Source organism: Molothrus aeneus, chromosome 3 (genome assembly GCF_037042795.1).
Source record: "Molothrus aeneus isolate 106 chromosome 3, BPBGC_Maene_1.0, whole genome shotgun sequence".
Classification (NCBI taxonomy): Eukaryota; Metazoa; Chordata; class Aves; order Passeriformes; family Icteridae; genus Molothrus; species Molothrus aeneus.
The window spans coordinates 102,668,442-102,681,310 of record NC_089648.1 but is presented as its reverse complement, the minus strand read 5'-3'; the positions used below and the strand labels follow the sequence as shown (position 1 = coordinate 102,681,310).

At 37.4% G+C, this 12,869-nt stretch overlaps 1 protein-coding gene across 1 annotated transcript in view; it reads left to right on the top strand.

Moving 5' to 3' along the window:
* Window positions 1-12,869, top strand: part of MMS22L (MMS22 like, DNA repair protein) — an 89,925-nt gene that overhangs the window by 27,935 nt on the left and 49,121 nt on the right. Inside the window, exons 12-14 of the mRNA XM_066547513.1 lie at window positions 832-951; window positions 1,374-1,594; window positions 4,015-4,524. Coding sequence (XP_066403610.1) covers window positions 832-951; window positions 1,374-1,594; window positions 4,015-4,524 — 851 coding nt within the window. The remainder of the gene's footprint in view (window positions 1-831; window positions 952-1,373; window positions 1,595-4,014; window positions 4,525-12,869) is intronic.

The following is a 12,869-nucleotide window of genomic DNA, read 5'->3' as shown; positions in this document are numbered from 1 at the left end:
AGGCAGACATGGTTAGAGGATCTTGTAGGTGATTGTATACTTGTTTGCAGTGTTGTGATAAAGTGTAGCAAGTCAAGTTTTCCACGTGAATGTATAGCCAGGTAGAGACAAGTTAAGGAGTTAGACTCATTTGTGTGGCATTGAAAACAGGAAAAGAACCACTCAAGACATAATAAGTCATAAGAAGTAGCACTGTGAGTAAATCATAGAATCATGTAAAGGTTTGGTTTGGAAAGGACCTTAAAGATCATCTACTTCCCACACCCCTGCCATGGGGTAGAGCTGTTAGACTGACTCACACATGTAAAAGTCTACTCTTAAGACAGCTGCACACAAGTTGGTCCATTAAACCACTTTTGCAGGCACTGGAGACAATAAAGCCCTTAGGGGAATTATCACCCTAAAGTAGCTGCCTAAAATAGGCTGGGTTAAATGCATGGTTTTATTTCAGAGCATGAAGCTCTTAATATCCTACCTCCCATGAAAGTTCTGTTTTGTTACCAAAAGCTGGATGAGAATAACTCCACTTTCATTATCCCACAATTACTATCTGAATGCTTCGCTGTGTTCAAATTGTCCTATGAACCTTTTCAGAAGCCTTTTCCAGCCTAAATGGTTCTGTGATTCTATGATTATGGGATGAACCAGCATTGGCTGGTTTGCGGGGTGCAGTTGTCAGCTTTTATCTTCAAGTTCGTTGCTTGTATTAGAAGATGCATTTACTCAACAGTATATAATTAAAAATATATTTTATATTAAGAAATTACTTTGATTAGTCTGGTAGTACTGGGTTTATGTATCCTACAATTCATTTGTTACCTCCTGTTCAAGGCTGGTGTGTTGGAGGAACACCTACGAATGCACCTTCAGTGCTGTTTGACTTTGTGTACTTTCTGGGATTTGAACCTATCTGTTGTCACCATACTCTGGGATTATTACAGCAAGAATCTGGTAAGTAGAGGAATATATAAAAATGTAGAATTGCATGTAGGCAGTCCTTGATTTTTGCCGATTAATTCTGATTTTCCTGTAGCCAAGCTTGATTGCTATACTTGTGTAAAACTGCCTAATCAATGACAGTATCCTTAAATTTGCTATGTTTGTGTAATGAAATCATGTGTAAATTTGTTATGGTCCATTACATTATGAAATTATACAATATGGTAATATATTTGAAGTCCTATTTTTCATCAGGACTACACAATTTAAGATCTTGTAACAATACTTTCCACACAGTTACAATGCATTTTTATTGTTTTAGCCACGGTAGGTATATATCCTTTTGTTCCTGTGAAGGAGTGCATCTTACTACCTTTGTAATATTGGCATTTATTGTTATTTATAATATTTTCTTTTTTCATCTTTTCTTTTAGAACAGCTGCTTTACTGTTCCTTGGCTTGGTCTGAAGGATCTGGCAAATATTAGTAAGACTTCTTTGTCAATGCTTGAGTTGGTGAAGCGCTGCTGCTGTGAACAGCAGGTCTCTTCTCTGTACAACTCCAGCAATAGTTACTTCATTTTCCTCAGCATCTTGGCACGGATTATGAAAGAAGAAAACAATGGTGTGCATCCTTGGAAACAAATTAAAGGACGGTATGGATGCTATTTAGTTTGTCTCATTTTGTAACAAGTGTAGTGGGTTAGGGGCCCTTCCAGCCACATGGGAAGCAGAGGGCACTCTGCTCATGACAAAATGAAGGGGGTGAGGGATCCAGGGTGACTCATAATTTGAAGACGCAGTTGTTCCCTGAAGTTTCTGTTGCCAGCTGAGGCTGTAACTGGGTCCAAGAATCACCTTGGCATCCATAGAGTGGGATGATTCCTCGTCCCACTGGCCAGGAATTTGGTAGACTGGCAACCAGTGCAGTGGTACAACCCAGTTGCCAGACAGATAATGTAATTAAAGCACAGAAATTGTGTTTGAGCTGCATGTAAGCCATGTGTTGTTCAAGAACATGCAGACTGACACTTGCTAGACCTGCATTTTCATTTAAATATTTTCTTTTCAGTGGTTTTCTAAATTTCTCATAATATTTTTGTGAGGATTTTAATATTTCACTTAATCGTGGAACATACTAATTAAGTACAGTCAGTCATGATATAAAAAAACCATAAAATATATATGCTCTAAATGAAACCCTTGATGTTTTAGATGTGTATTAATCTTAGTACAAAAGTAAGTAACTACTTAGTAAAAAAGTAAGACTTTTCTTATAGTAATGAGATGGCAGTTGTAATGATTAATACAGACTTGTTAAATTTTTTTTCATTAGATAGAGAAAACAGAAATAGTTCTGGTTTAGGCTTTTGAGTTTTTGAAAAGATTTTGTTAAATATTAATATAATTAATCAAAACTTTATTAAGCATTAGTAAGATCTTCATGTACACAAGTAATAAGGATTAAAAAATGCCCACATATATACACACCTCACAAAGTTGTGGTGTTTTTCTTCCAGAAAAGAAGGGTTATCTTGGCTATCAGAAAAGAACAGTATGCCTAATGTCTATGTACACTTCAGAAGTTGTTACAGTCACTAAAGTTTGGCTTTATGAATCATTGCAACTACATAGAAACAAATATGTTGGATTCTGTATCAGTGTCTTGCTTTTTTTTAAATTTTAATTAGCCTACTCTGTTCATACTGAAATAAAATTATACTTACAATTTTGTGCTCTTATAGCTTGTTACTTTCCCTAATTTAAGAGGGGGAGTAATAACATACAACACACAGTGCATCAGTCTGCTGAACCAGTTTTCTTCATTTCTACCTTGAAAAAATCAATTACACAAGTAGCAAAATTTAACAGCCTACAGCTATGATTTTGGGATGAACTCTGTTTTCAGTAGCTAACCAAGCATTAATTGATGCATGAAAAACATAAATGCCTGTCAGTAGTAATTTACTACTAAACAACATTAATTGGATTTGCTGTAATTTTTGGTGGCTAGATTTGATAACCTCAACTTCCAACTATTTTCCAGGTGACAGAATAGGAAAACAGCATTTCTGGATGTTTAACTACTGTAGGTGGGACTTATTTTAAATTAAAGGTGAAGGATATACCCAAAGTTTTAAACATAATAATCAAAAAGTTATGCTGTTATCATCTTACTCCTCTGCTGTAGGAATGGTGATTTTTAAATTAAAGTTCACATCCAAGCAAAGGTCCCAGAAAAGATCTCTTTGTGTAAGCTTTTTCCTTCTTGGCAACCACTTTAAAGTTTCAAAGTTGCAGTGCTTGTCACCATCAGCAGTGTATGACTTGAGCATTGTCCTGTAAGCAATGCAGATAAAGTTTCCTAACATCTTCCTGGAGAGACATTTCTCTCCCAAAGGCCTCAGTTTCTCTGTTTTCTTTCAAACCTGTCCATACCACAGGTGAGCAATACAAGTTGATACAGGCTTTGGCAAAGCACTGTGGAGAAAAGGAATTTTCCAGCAGAAATCTTCCTTTTACTGCAGTGCTGGTTTGGTAGGTGAGACTTTGATCACTGCAGCTGCAGCACTATAACATAATAGCAGAAACCAGTAGCTGATTTCCAGGTGGAAATGAAGAAGTTTCCAGGAAAGAAGTTGGTGTACAGGAATGGTTTGCTGCTGCAAAGAGATGCCACTTGACAGCTCCCTTTCCTAGAAGCCCTCATGGGCTAAACTTGATTGATTTGAAGGTATATAGGGGAGGACATCCATCAGAGAGGGAAGTAGTAGTAGTAACATTGTGCTCAGCTTGGTACTAGAGGTTAGATAAGGGGGAAGGGCTAGGCTGCACCTCCAAATGGAAACAATGTGTTCTTTAAATCAAAAGCAGAAACTGAAAGAGCATGTTTGTTCCAGCAATCACGAGAGTAATAAGAAATAAAGAGTATTTAAAATTTAAGGGTTACTGGAAGAGGGTAACCATAAACTAAAAACATGAAAATACAATTTTATTCACTCAAGAAGATAAAAAATTGCATACTTTAAGAAACTTTCTCTTTCCTGGGTTGTTTTTTTTTGTTTTTCTAATGTAGAATTTATTCCAAGTTCCATCGGAAGAGAATGCAGGAGCTGACAGAGGTGGGGCTGCAGAACTTTTTTAGCCTGTTCCTCGTGCTGGCAATTATTGTGGAGACAGAAGATATCGTGAGTCGGGTGCTGGATCTTTTGGATTTCCTGACTCCATCCTCCATCACCACGGCTCGGAGAGCTCTCATCTGGAGAGGTCATTTTGCTTTCCTTTTAATTTATGTTGAGAAGAATATGGACATTAGTGCCCTGGCCGAGAAAGTCTCAAATGCTTTCCGTGAGACGGCAAAGGAGTTTTTAGTGACCAAAAATGACTACACACAGAGACAAAATCTCTGGACTCTGCTATCAACCTACATTGATGGGGTCCAGGAAGTGTTTGAGACCAGCTGCTACTTAAGCCTTTCTGAGGAAAAGTTGCTAAATGATGGCTTTACTATGCTGCTGCCTGCATGTCGAGGAGCTGAGCTGAGCATGGTGCTGAATTTTCTTCAGGTTGTTCTAGCCAGACTTCGGTAAGTTATTTAGTTAAGTTGTGGATTTAGACTAACATTTTGTTTTTAGGGTTAAACTGTAGTTCCTAATAATTTTTTTACCAAAATTGAGTAAATGGAAAGAGAAATCTCTGAAGGGCTACAAATGATACGTTAAATTTCAAAATTCACCAATACTTCAATGCATACAGAATCTTTGAAATGTTTCCTTATTATTTCAGGAGATTAGATTTGACATCTTGATGTTTTGTTATGAATTAGTTCTGTTTAGAAAGTCATCCAGTTTCTTCTTTTCCAGAAAATATCATCTTTGGTACAGGAAACTTGGAAATTATTGTCTCTGTTAATTCCATTAATTGGAGGGGCGTTGTTTTTTTGCTTTTGTTTCTTCATTGAATGTATTCTGGTTTTTGGACTTTTCATTCTATTTTTTTTTCTCTTTTACCAAGGTTGCATTCAAATTCTACAGTTATGGAGATTTAAATACTTGTCTGGGGTTCGATAGGAAAGAAGGAAATCATATTTTACCACTTTCAAGCAATTTTGCTTTGATGTACTAGTTCATATTTCAACATCCACAGTGCCCTTCAATAAGCATATTTTTTTCTCTACTGATGCCTTTGAGAAGCAGTCCTCCAGTTTGAAGCCCAAACTGTTTTTTTTTTTCATAAGATATTAAGAGGTAGCTATTGATCTGCCATTACTTCAAATGTGCAAGACTGAAATATGTGTAAAGAGCTGTGGAAGAGTACATAATAGGAATTCTGAGGCCCATATGCAAGATCTCACTTTAAGTAGGTTCTTTGTTATTGTCTAGTAGTTTGACTGCAGCTGTCAATAGCTTATAGATCCAAAGACAACTGTTTTTCAGGCAGTCTTTTGAAAAAAGATGAAGCACAAAACTAAGTTTAGTTGATTTATTATTTATTATTTCAGTTCAACTGAATGTATTTCCTGGAATAAATTGGAGACTTCAAAAATATTTTGACATTTTCTCTATTAGCTAATAGACAGCATTTGTTGTGTTGTTTTTAAAGATGAAATAGGGAGAAATTTCAGACTGGTGAAAAAATTGCCTATTTTTATAACTTGGCATTATTTTTAAGCTTTCCAGGACTGGGGCTTATGTGGCCCTCTTGTAACACAGAGAAGAGGGCATGGAAGTTCAATCTAGACTTCTCAGGTCATCACAGACAAGGTACAGGACAGTATTAGTACCTTTTTTTGCAAAAAGTAGTTCTGCTGAAATATTTGAATTACCAACACGCTCAAATAGTAATTGGTATGACAGAGATTTTTAGAACCTTGCTTTTAACAGTTATTTCAGTTTCTTTATTTATACATTTGGTTACTGCTACCAGCCTGTTTATCCTATCTTCAGAGGAATTAAATTCCTTAACACTTAGGAAACATTTTGATCTTCAGGTTGTATGGAAAAGGAAAATGTTAGTGATTTTCCTGCTTTGACAGACTCACTGAAGTCAATCAGTCAATCCTCTGTTGCCATGCAAATAAAACAACACTAAAACCATTTTTTTGGTTCAGAAGATATGGATGACTTTGTGCTAACCAGATTTTAAAATGTTACTGAATTGACCAGACTGATTAGGCCTGGTCTGTTTTCAAACTCAGGAAAAGATTAAATGCTTGTTTTTAAAATCCAGGCTTGTATAAGATAGTAGACTTTTCATAAATATAATTTTTCTGTACACTGCACTCCTAATAATTTTATAACTGTATGACAGGGAATTTACAGGTAGGAAGGAAGTGAGATCACTGATTAAAGAGACAAGCAGCTCCCTCTAGGCTGTTAGGAAATAATAACTTCATATGTTACTTTCTGTTAACCCCAGATGATGGCTCACAGGAGCATTCTTTATTGCTGATTAAGTAGCATTATGAAAATACTGACTTGGTTGTGTTAACTAAGTGCCTCAATATTTAAAGCTTTAAATGTCAAATAGTTTTAGCAGTCCCCTTTAACATATCTTGTTGGATTGCTGGAATCTCATTCCAGGTTTCCCAGTTGTTTTTATTTGAGGATACTGTAAAAATTCTAGTCTTTCATTGTCAGAGTGAGGTGTAGCCAAAAGCTCTTCTTTAATTATAGCTATTCATGCTGCTGTGGTTAAGGGTCTGTCAGCATTTCCATTATAAACCTTTATTTTCAAGGGTTTGTAACATAGCAGTGAAAACTTGCTCTGGGCTAAAACTTGGCATACAAGGATTTGAAAGTGCACTTGTTTTCTTTCTTTCTTTTTTCTTAAAAGACATCTGAAAAGAGACCCCCACCTTCACTATTTTTACACCACAGTGTTTTAAAATAACCCTTTCCAGCTTTTTCTTGTATTATTCTTGTCTTCTAGAAAAGTACAGGTAGCTTTTGATTGTTGTATTTACCTATGGTTAGACTATTTTAAATAAGGTTTCTTTATCAAATTTTTTAATTGACTGTTATCATTTTGATTATTTTGTGATCCATATATTTAGATAGAACTATGTCTTAGCAGGAGAATTCATTTTTATCAGTTTTTGATACATGGTGAGTGGGTAATTGGAATCAAATGCTACTTGCTGGCACTTGCAAGTATTTGATCTTCATAGTAAGATTCACTGTGAAGTGTAAGATTTGTGTTTTAATACAGTCTCCTTTTAAAAAGCATATAAAATAAATAGTAAATAATCAAGAAACTCCCCTAAACAAAACATGAAGTGTTTCCTTCCTATGTTTACTTATTCTGCTTCTAGCTCAGACATAAGTTTTTTGCTTTTTTCCCCCCTGTTTTTAGACAATGGTTTAAAATCCTTATTGTTTTGTTTTGGTTTTATTTTCTTTTTGTTTACTGAAAGGTAAATGCAGAATGTTTGCCCATGTGTGCTTTCATTTGTTCCAAATCTCTAGCACTATCTGTCATCTCAGTGCCTCATGGCACAAAAAGAAGCCCTAGGTTAATAAAAATACAGGCATTAAATAGATTTGACAGAACTTGCTGTAGAAATGGATACAAGGCTCAGAGAAATTGGCTGTAGGTGCTGGCACTGCAATATGTTATACTTAAAAGAAGTGTTTGAAACATGCTAAAATGTCTTGTATTGTAATGGGGTATTGCTTTGACATGAGCTTTCTCTTATTATTGTCATCCTGGCATTTGGGTTTTGTTGGGTGTTAGCACAGAGTTACAGACTATAAAATGTGAGTAGATACCCTGCTGTGCTCCAAACATCTTCGCCTAGTTTCAGGGAGACTTGGTTCTGATTCCTGCAGGAGAAATGAGAAGTATCACTAACCTAATACCATAATAAGTGGTAATTTTACTTTGAAAACCGTATTTGTGCCCATTTATACTTTTTTGCTAATGTTTGGAAATTTCAATGTATAAATTTTAAAAGCTCTTACAGCAATATTGCCCAAGTAAACTGTCTCTAGTAGAAAGTTACATTAATAATTGGGCCATGGGTAATAGGAGAACTGAATGTTCCTATCTGTTTGAGTGTGTTTAGCCTTGAGGTTGTGAGAGAAACCACAATAGGAATGGATTATCCAGTATATCTTTGCTATGGAAATGTACAGTCATTTGTAATTTTTTTTTTTGAGTTATACTTGCCATCAAAACAGCCTGTGGGAAGCTTTTTTGAGACCAACAGAAGCATCTCTCCCCCTCTCTGTTACTGTGTAAGTCAGTAGATAAGCTCAGGAGGAGAATAGAAAGGTCCACCCTCCTTCTTTTCTTCCCCCTCAGGGGTTATAGTGTTAGTCTTTGTAAAATCTTTTTTCTGATGTTGAGCTTCTGAAAACTGTATTCAGAAGAGTTTGGAAGATCATGAGTCTTCACTTACCTATCCCATCCTGTGAGGATATTTAGAGCTGCCAGCTGTGATGTCCTGATAAGCAGTGAAGGCAACTCTGTGACTAAGGCACTGAAGTGAGAGTCAGAAGATGTTAGCTTAGCTATAAGAACTCCCACTCTTAATGAATGACCACTAGAAGTTGCTGTGAACTTTGTTCACCTGTGTGAAATAAAGGAAATAAATCCTTCCTTTTCCACTTTGCAGCAAATATCCTATGCTTGGGGAGCAAGCATGCCTTGCTATGCTAACTTGAACCATCTGTAAAGTATTTCTCCTGGTTATTTTTGAAGTTCAGGTATTCCATTAACAAAACTGGTGTTAAAGTGAGTGTAATGAAAATCTAATCTCTAAATGCTCTAATGCATGAGAAGCAAGCACAGATTTAGAATATAGCAGCATTTTGGGAGGATTCCTATGTGTAAATCCTTAAAAATAATCTGTTACCACCTTCTGAGCAAATAGTGTGTGTTCTTAGCTACAGTTGTTGCCTTAAGGTGTGGCTCTGGTAATTAACACTGAATTTTCTTTTCTTCTTACTTTGAGGGATTTGAGGTCTTTTTTCAGGTTTTTATTGGAGACTAAAATAATGTTCTATGAATTTGTCCCTTGTATTCTGACCTTCAAAGCTGACTAGCTAAAACTAATGTGTGTTTTGATTGTTTCACTTCTGCTCTGAGAGTATTACTGTGTAAAGAAATGAAATGGGACAGCAGCAGGCACTGGAAATGTGTCCCTAAATACTTTGCATCTAGAAAGTTCCTGTATATGTCACTGGTTCAGGTTTACAAGAATTTTCACCTCCCCTTCTCAGTGCCCATTTTCTTGAATCAATAGGTGGACAAGTGAAAGTTGAACAATTACCATTAATTTCACATTGATGTTTAGGATGTAATAGAGAGCATCTCCCTTGGAAGGAGGGCAGCCAGGCTGGAAGGCATGTCCTGTGAGGAGTGCCTGAGGTTTTGGGGCTTGTCTGGTTTGGAGAAAAGGAGGCTGAGGCATGACCCCCTTGCTCTCTACAGCTTCCTGAGAAGGGGAAGTAGAGAGGGAGGTACTGAGCTCTTCTTCCTGCGCTCCACTATGAGGATGTGTGGCTGTGGTTCAAAGGTGCACAAGGGGAGGTCTTAGACTGGACATTAGGAAGCATTTCTTTACTGAGAGAATGGTCAGGCACTGGAACAAACCTAAATAAGTGGTTGTTACTCCAAGCCTGTCAGTGTTTAGGAGGCAATTGGGCAATGCCTTTAATAATTTGCTTTAGCTCTTGATCAGCTCTAAATTACTTAGGCAGCTGGACTAGATGGTCATTTTACATCTCTTGTATTATATTAGAATATTGTATTATAATAGAATATTCTATTCTACTGTTCTATTCTAGAATCACTTTGGAACAAATTGAGGCATTAAAAGCTATCAAAAAACCTTCTAATTGTTGATACCCAAAAAAAAGTCAGTCTTGGTAGACACCCAAAGCTAAAGAAATTCACTCAAGTCTAGTACTCAGACATGAATCATAAAGATACACAGTTCAGTCCCCTGTGCTACAGATGGAAACACTTTTTTGTTCCATTGTATCCATTTTATCTTCCAAAAATTAATCCACATAAGCTTTCTGTTGCCTACCTGGCAACAGTACAAGACTTCTGTTATGAAAGAGTAAATCCATGTAAAAAAGAGTAAAACCATATCCAGGTGTACTGAGAACCTGCTGCTTGGGACCCTGCAGTTGTTTAGAGAAATATGTGCTCCCTGAAGGACATAAAGCACAGATTTGTTTTCTGATGGAAGTGTCTCACTTCTGAAACTATTTTCCCTAAATTAACTTTCATTTTGGTTTTCCTTTTATTCTTCACATGAGGTGTGAAAATGGCTTTTCATATGGAGTGGGGTTTTTTTGTTGTTGTTGTGGATGTTAAACAAAAGAAATATTTTTGCCAATAAAATCATTATATGCAAGTAGCCTTCTAATCTCTTAATTTTGATTGTTTCTTCGTTACCTTACAAGATCTATATTTCTTCTCTCTTTAGGATATCTCATGTCAGATTTAAGGCTTATTTAAAATGAACAGAAAGCTGAAGCAATTTTCTTTATTCCATTTCAGTCTCCTAAGGCCTATTTCCCCCTGGTGAGCTCATAGCAACAGGGGGGTTTAAGGGAATTCAGCTTTCTGCAAATTAATGTCTCACATCATGAAAATTCAGGACCTTTTTTTTTTCTATGTCTTGAAAAAGTAATACAGTGAGTGCGAGTATTATTTCTTGCCAGCGGGTGGAAGATGAATGATTTTGTCACAGTTTTACTGCTTGATGAGCAGTGTCCTGAGGGTCAGGCTTAAGTCTGTGTCACTATGCTGCTCATTACTCTTGAGCTAAATAAGGGCTGATTGGATCTAAATTGCCTAGCACATGGGCCGCAGATGAGCTCAGTGAGTAGGGGATGACCTGCTATTCAGGCTGGGAGTAACCCCGGTGTGCAAATGCTGCATTAGAACACCGTGGGAGAACGAGAGGCTACCGACCGCTGCCAGCAAAAGAAATCGAAATGTAAAAACTCTTTGATGCTGCAATGTTAGAATTTGAAATGTAGGAAGTGACAGGTTGATGGTACTTATCAGCTTTGGCTGGATTAGAGAACAGTGTCATCTTGCTTATATAATGACAGAAGAATGAAGCCCGCTCCCAAGTACTTTGCGGAGCAGAGCCGCTGCTGGCAGAGCCGATGCTGCCTCCTACTGCCAGCCTGCGCGGGAGGATGGAGCAGCCACGGGCGGCCGCCTGCCTGCCCGGCTGTGCCCAGCTGTGCCCAGCTGTGCCCGGGGTTCCTGGGCTCTCAGCAGAGAATCAGAAACCTGACTGATTAAAGAGCAAGTGTACATTTTGGGACAACGGCAAACCCCTGTCTTGGATGTGTCAAGAATGTTTAGAAGAGTCAATTATGTGCGCTGAACCAGACACATCTGGCTCTGCTTCACCCAGAATATTTCCCTTTGTGCTCTTCTCTCCATTGCTAGCCCCTGAGATGGGAGCTGATACCTCTGGAGAGGAGAATTAATTTGTGCCTATGTGTTTTAAAGAAAGTTGACCTTTAAAGTGGAGGAAAATATCTGAACCAGCTCCAAGGAGAATCCTTATGCTAACCAAACAGATAAATGTACTTGTCTTAATGGAGGAAAATGAAAAGTAAGGAAAGCACCTGCTGGGTGCTGGACAAGACAGCATAGATGGAAGCACTTGGTGCAGTTCTGAAAGATTCAGTTCAGTGGTTCAGTAGAACAAGCTTTTGGGTTTGGTTCCCCGCCACCATCATCATATTTGACAACTGGTTACAGTGACGAGAAATAGCACTTGTTTCCTTTTTCCCAAATTTTTTTCAGATTCTGTTACTGACAGCTGTAACCTACCAGCATCAACTCTTGCTATCAACTTCTGGGACTGTCTAATCAGCAAAAACAATTTGGTGCATTTTCTTGAAAGCAATGACCAAGTGAAGGGATGAATCTCAATACATTGTGTTTTCTGTTTACTCTTCAGTGTTTTTCTGGGTATATACTGTTTGATTCTTCATCCCCTAGGATGCTTTTGCTTATGATTGAATTTCTTCTTGGACGTAAACAACTTCTAGTGTACGCATTCCTGGGTATTCTAAGCAAAAAAAAAAAGGCAGAAAAAAGAAAACAGCAGCCTTAAAAGTACAAACAATTTTTCTGTAAAATGGTGTGACTATGGAATGAGAGAGAAAATTTTCACAAAAATTATTGGTAGTGTAAGGCTTCAGTGTTACTTGTGTAATCTTAGTATTATTATAATTAGTGTTTTAAGGCATTTGTTCAGGTCACTGAAAATGAAGACCTGTTTAGCACAAGTACTTGTACTAGATGCAAAAAATTAGGATTTGAGTTTGTATGTAGTCAGAAATTAGAGGGTATTTCTCTGTGTTCAAATGGAAAACAAAGCTAGGATTTAAAATTACTTTGATGTTTGAAATAAATTGCCATCAACAAGAGGAAATAGGGAACGTCGAGTACTGAAATTAGGAAGAACACATGGAAATAGAACATGGAATGCTTGACTTGCAGCCATATTGTCAAAGTATGGGGAGGTGAGAGAAACCGGGGATCTCCACGTCTGGGGTTGGTTGAAGTGAGGCAGCTGCCATTGCTCTTACCCAATTTTTGCCCTTGTTTGTAGACTTTGCTGCCTGCCTGCTCAGCACACATTCCTGCAAGGTCAGTATTGTCCCTGCACTAGCATGGTTGCCACCTACTGCAGGGAGAAAAGTTGGAATTGTTTGTGAATTGGAATTGTTTGTGAAGTGGATTGATTGCCTCGCATCTTGCAAGGAGTGTGAAGTGTACCTGGTACTTATACTTTCACCTCTGTTCACAGGATGTTTATTTATGGGAGTTTCTAAGACCATAGTATCTGCAAGAAAGTCTCAAATTTGACTGATAGCTATTGGCTGACGAACTTTTAACAGTGACATTTTTATGCACACAGCCTGTGTGATATTACAAAGC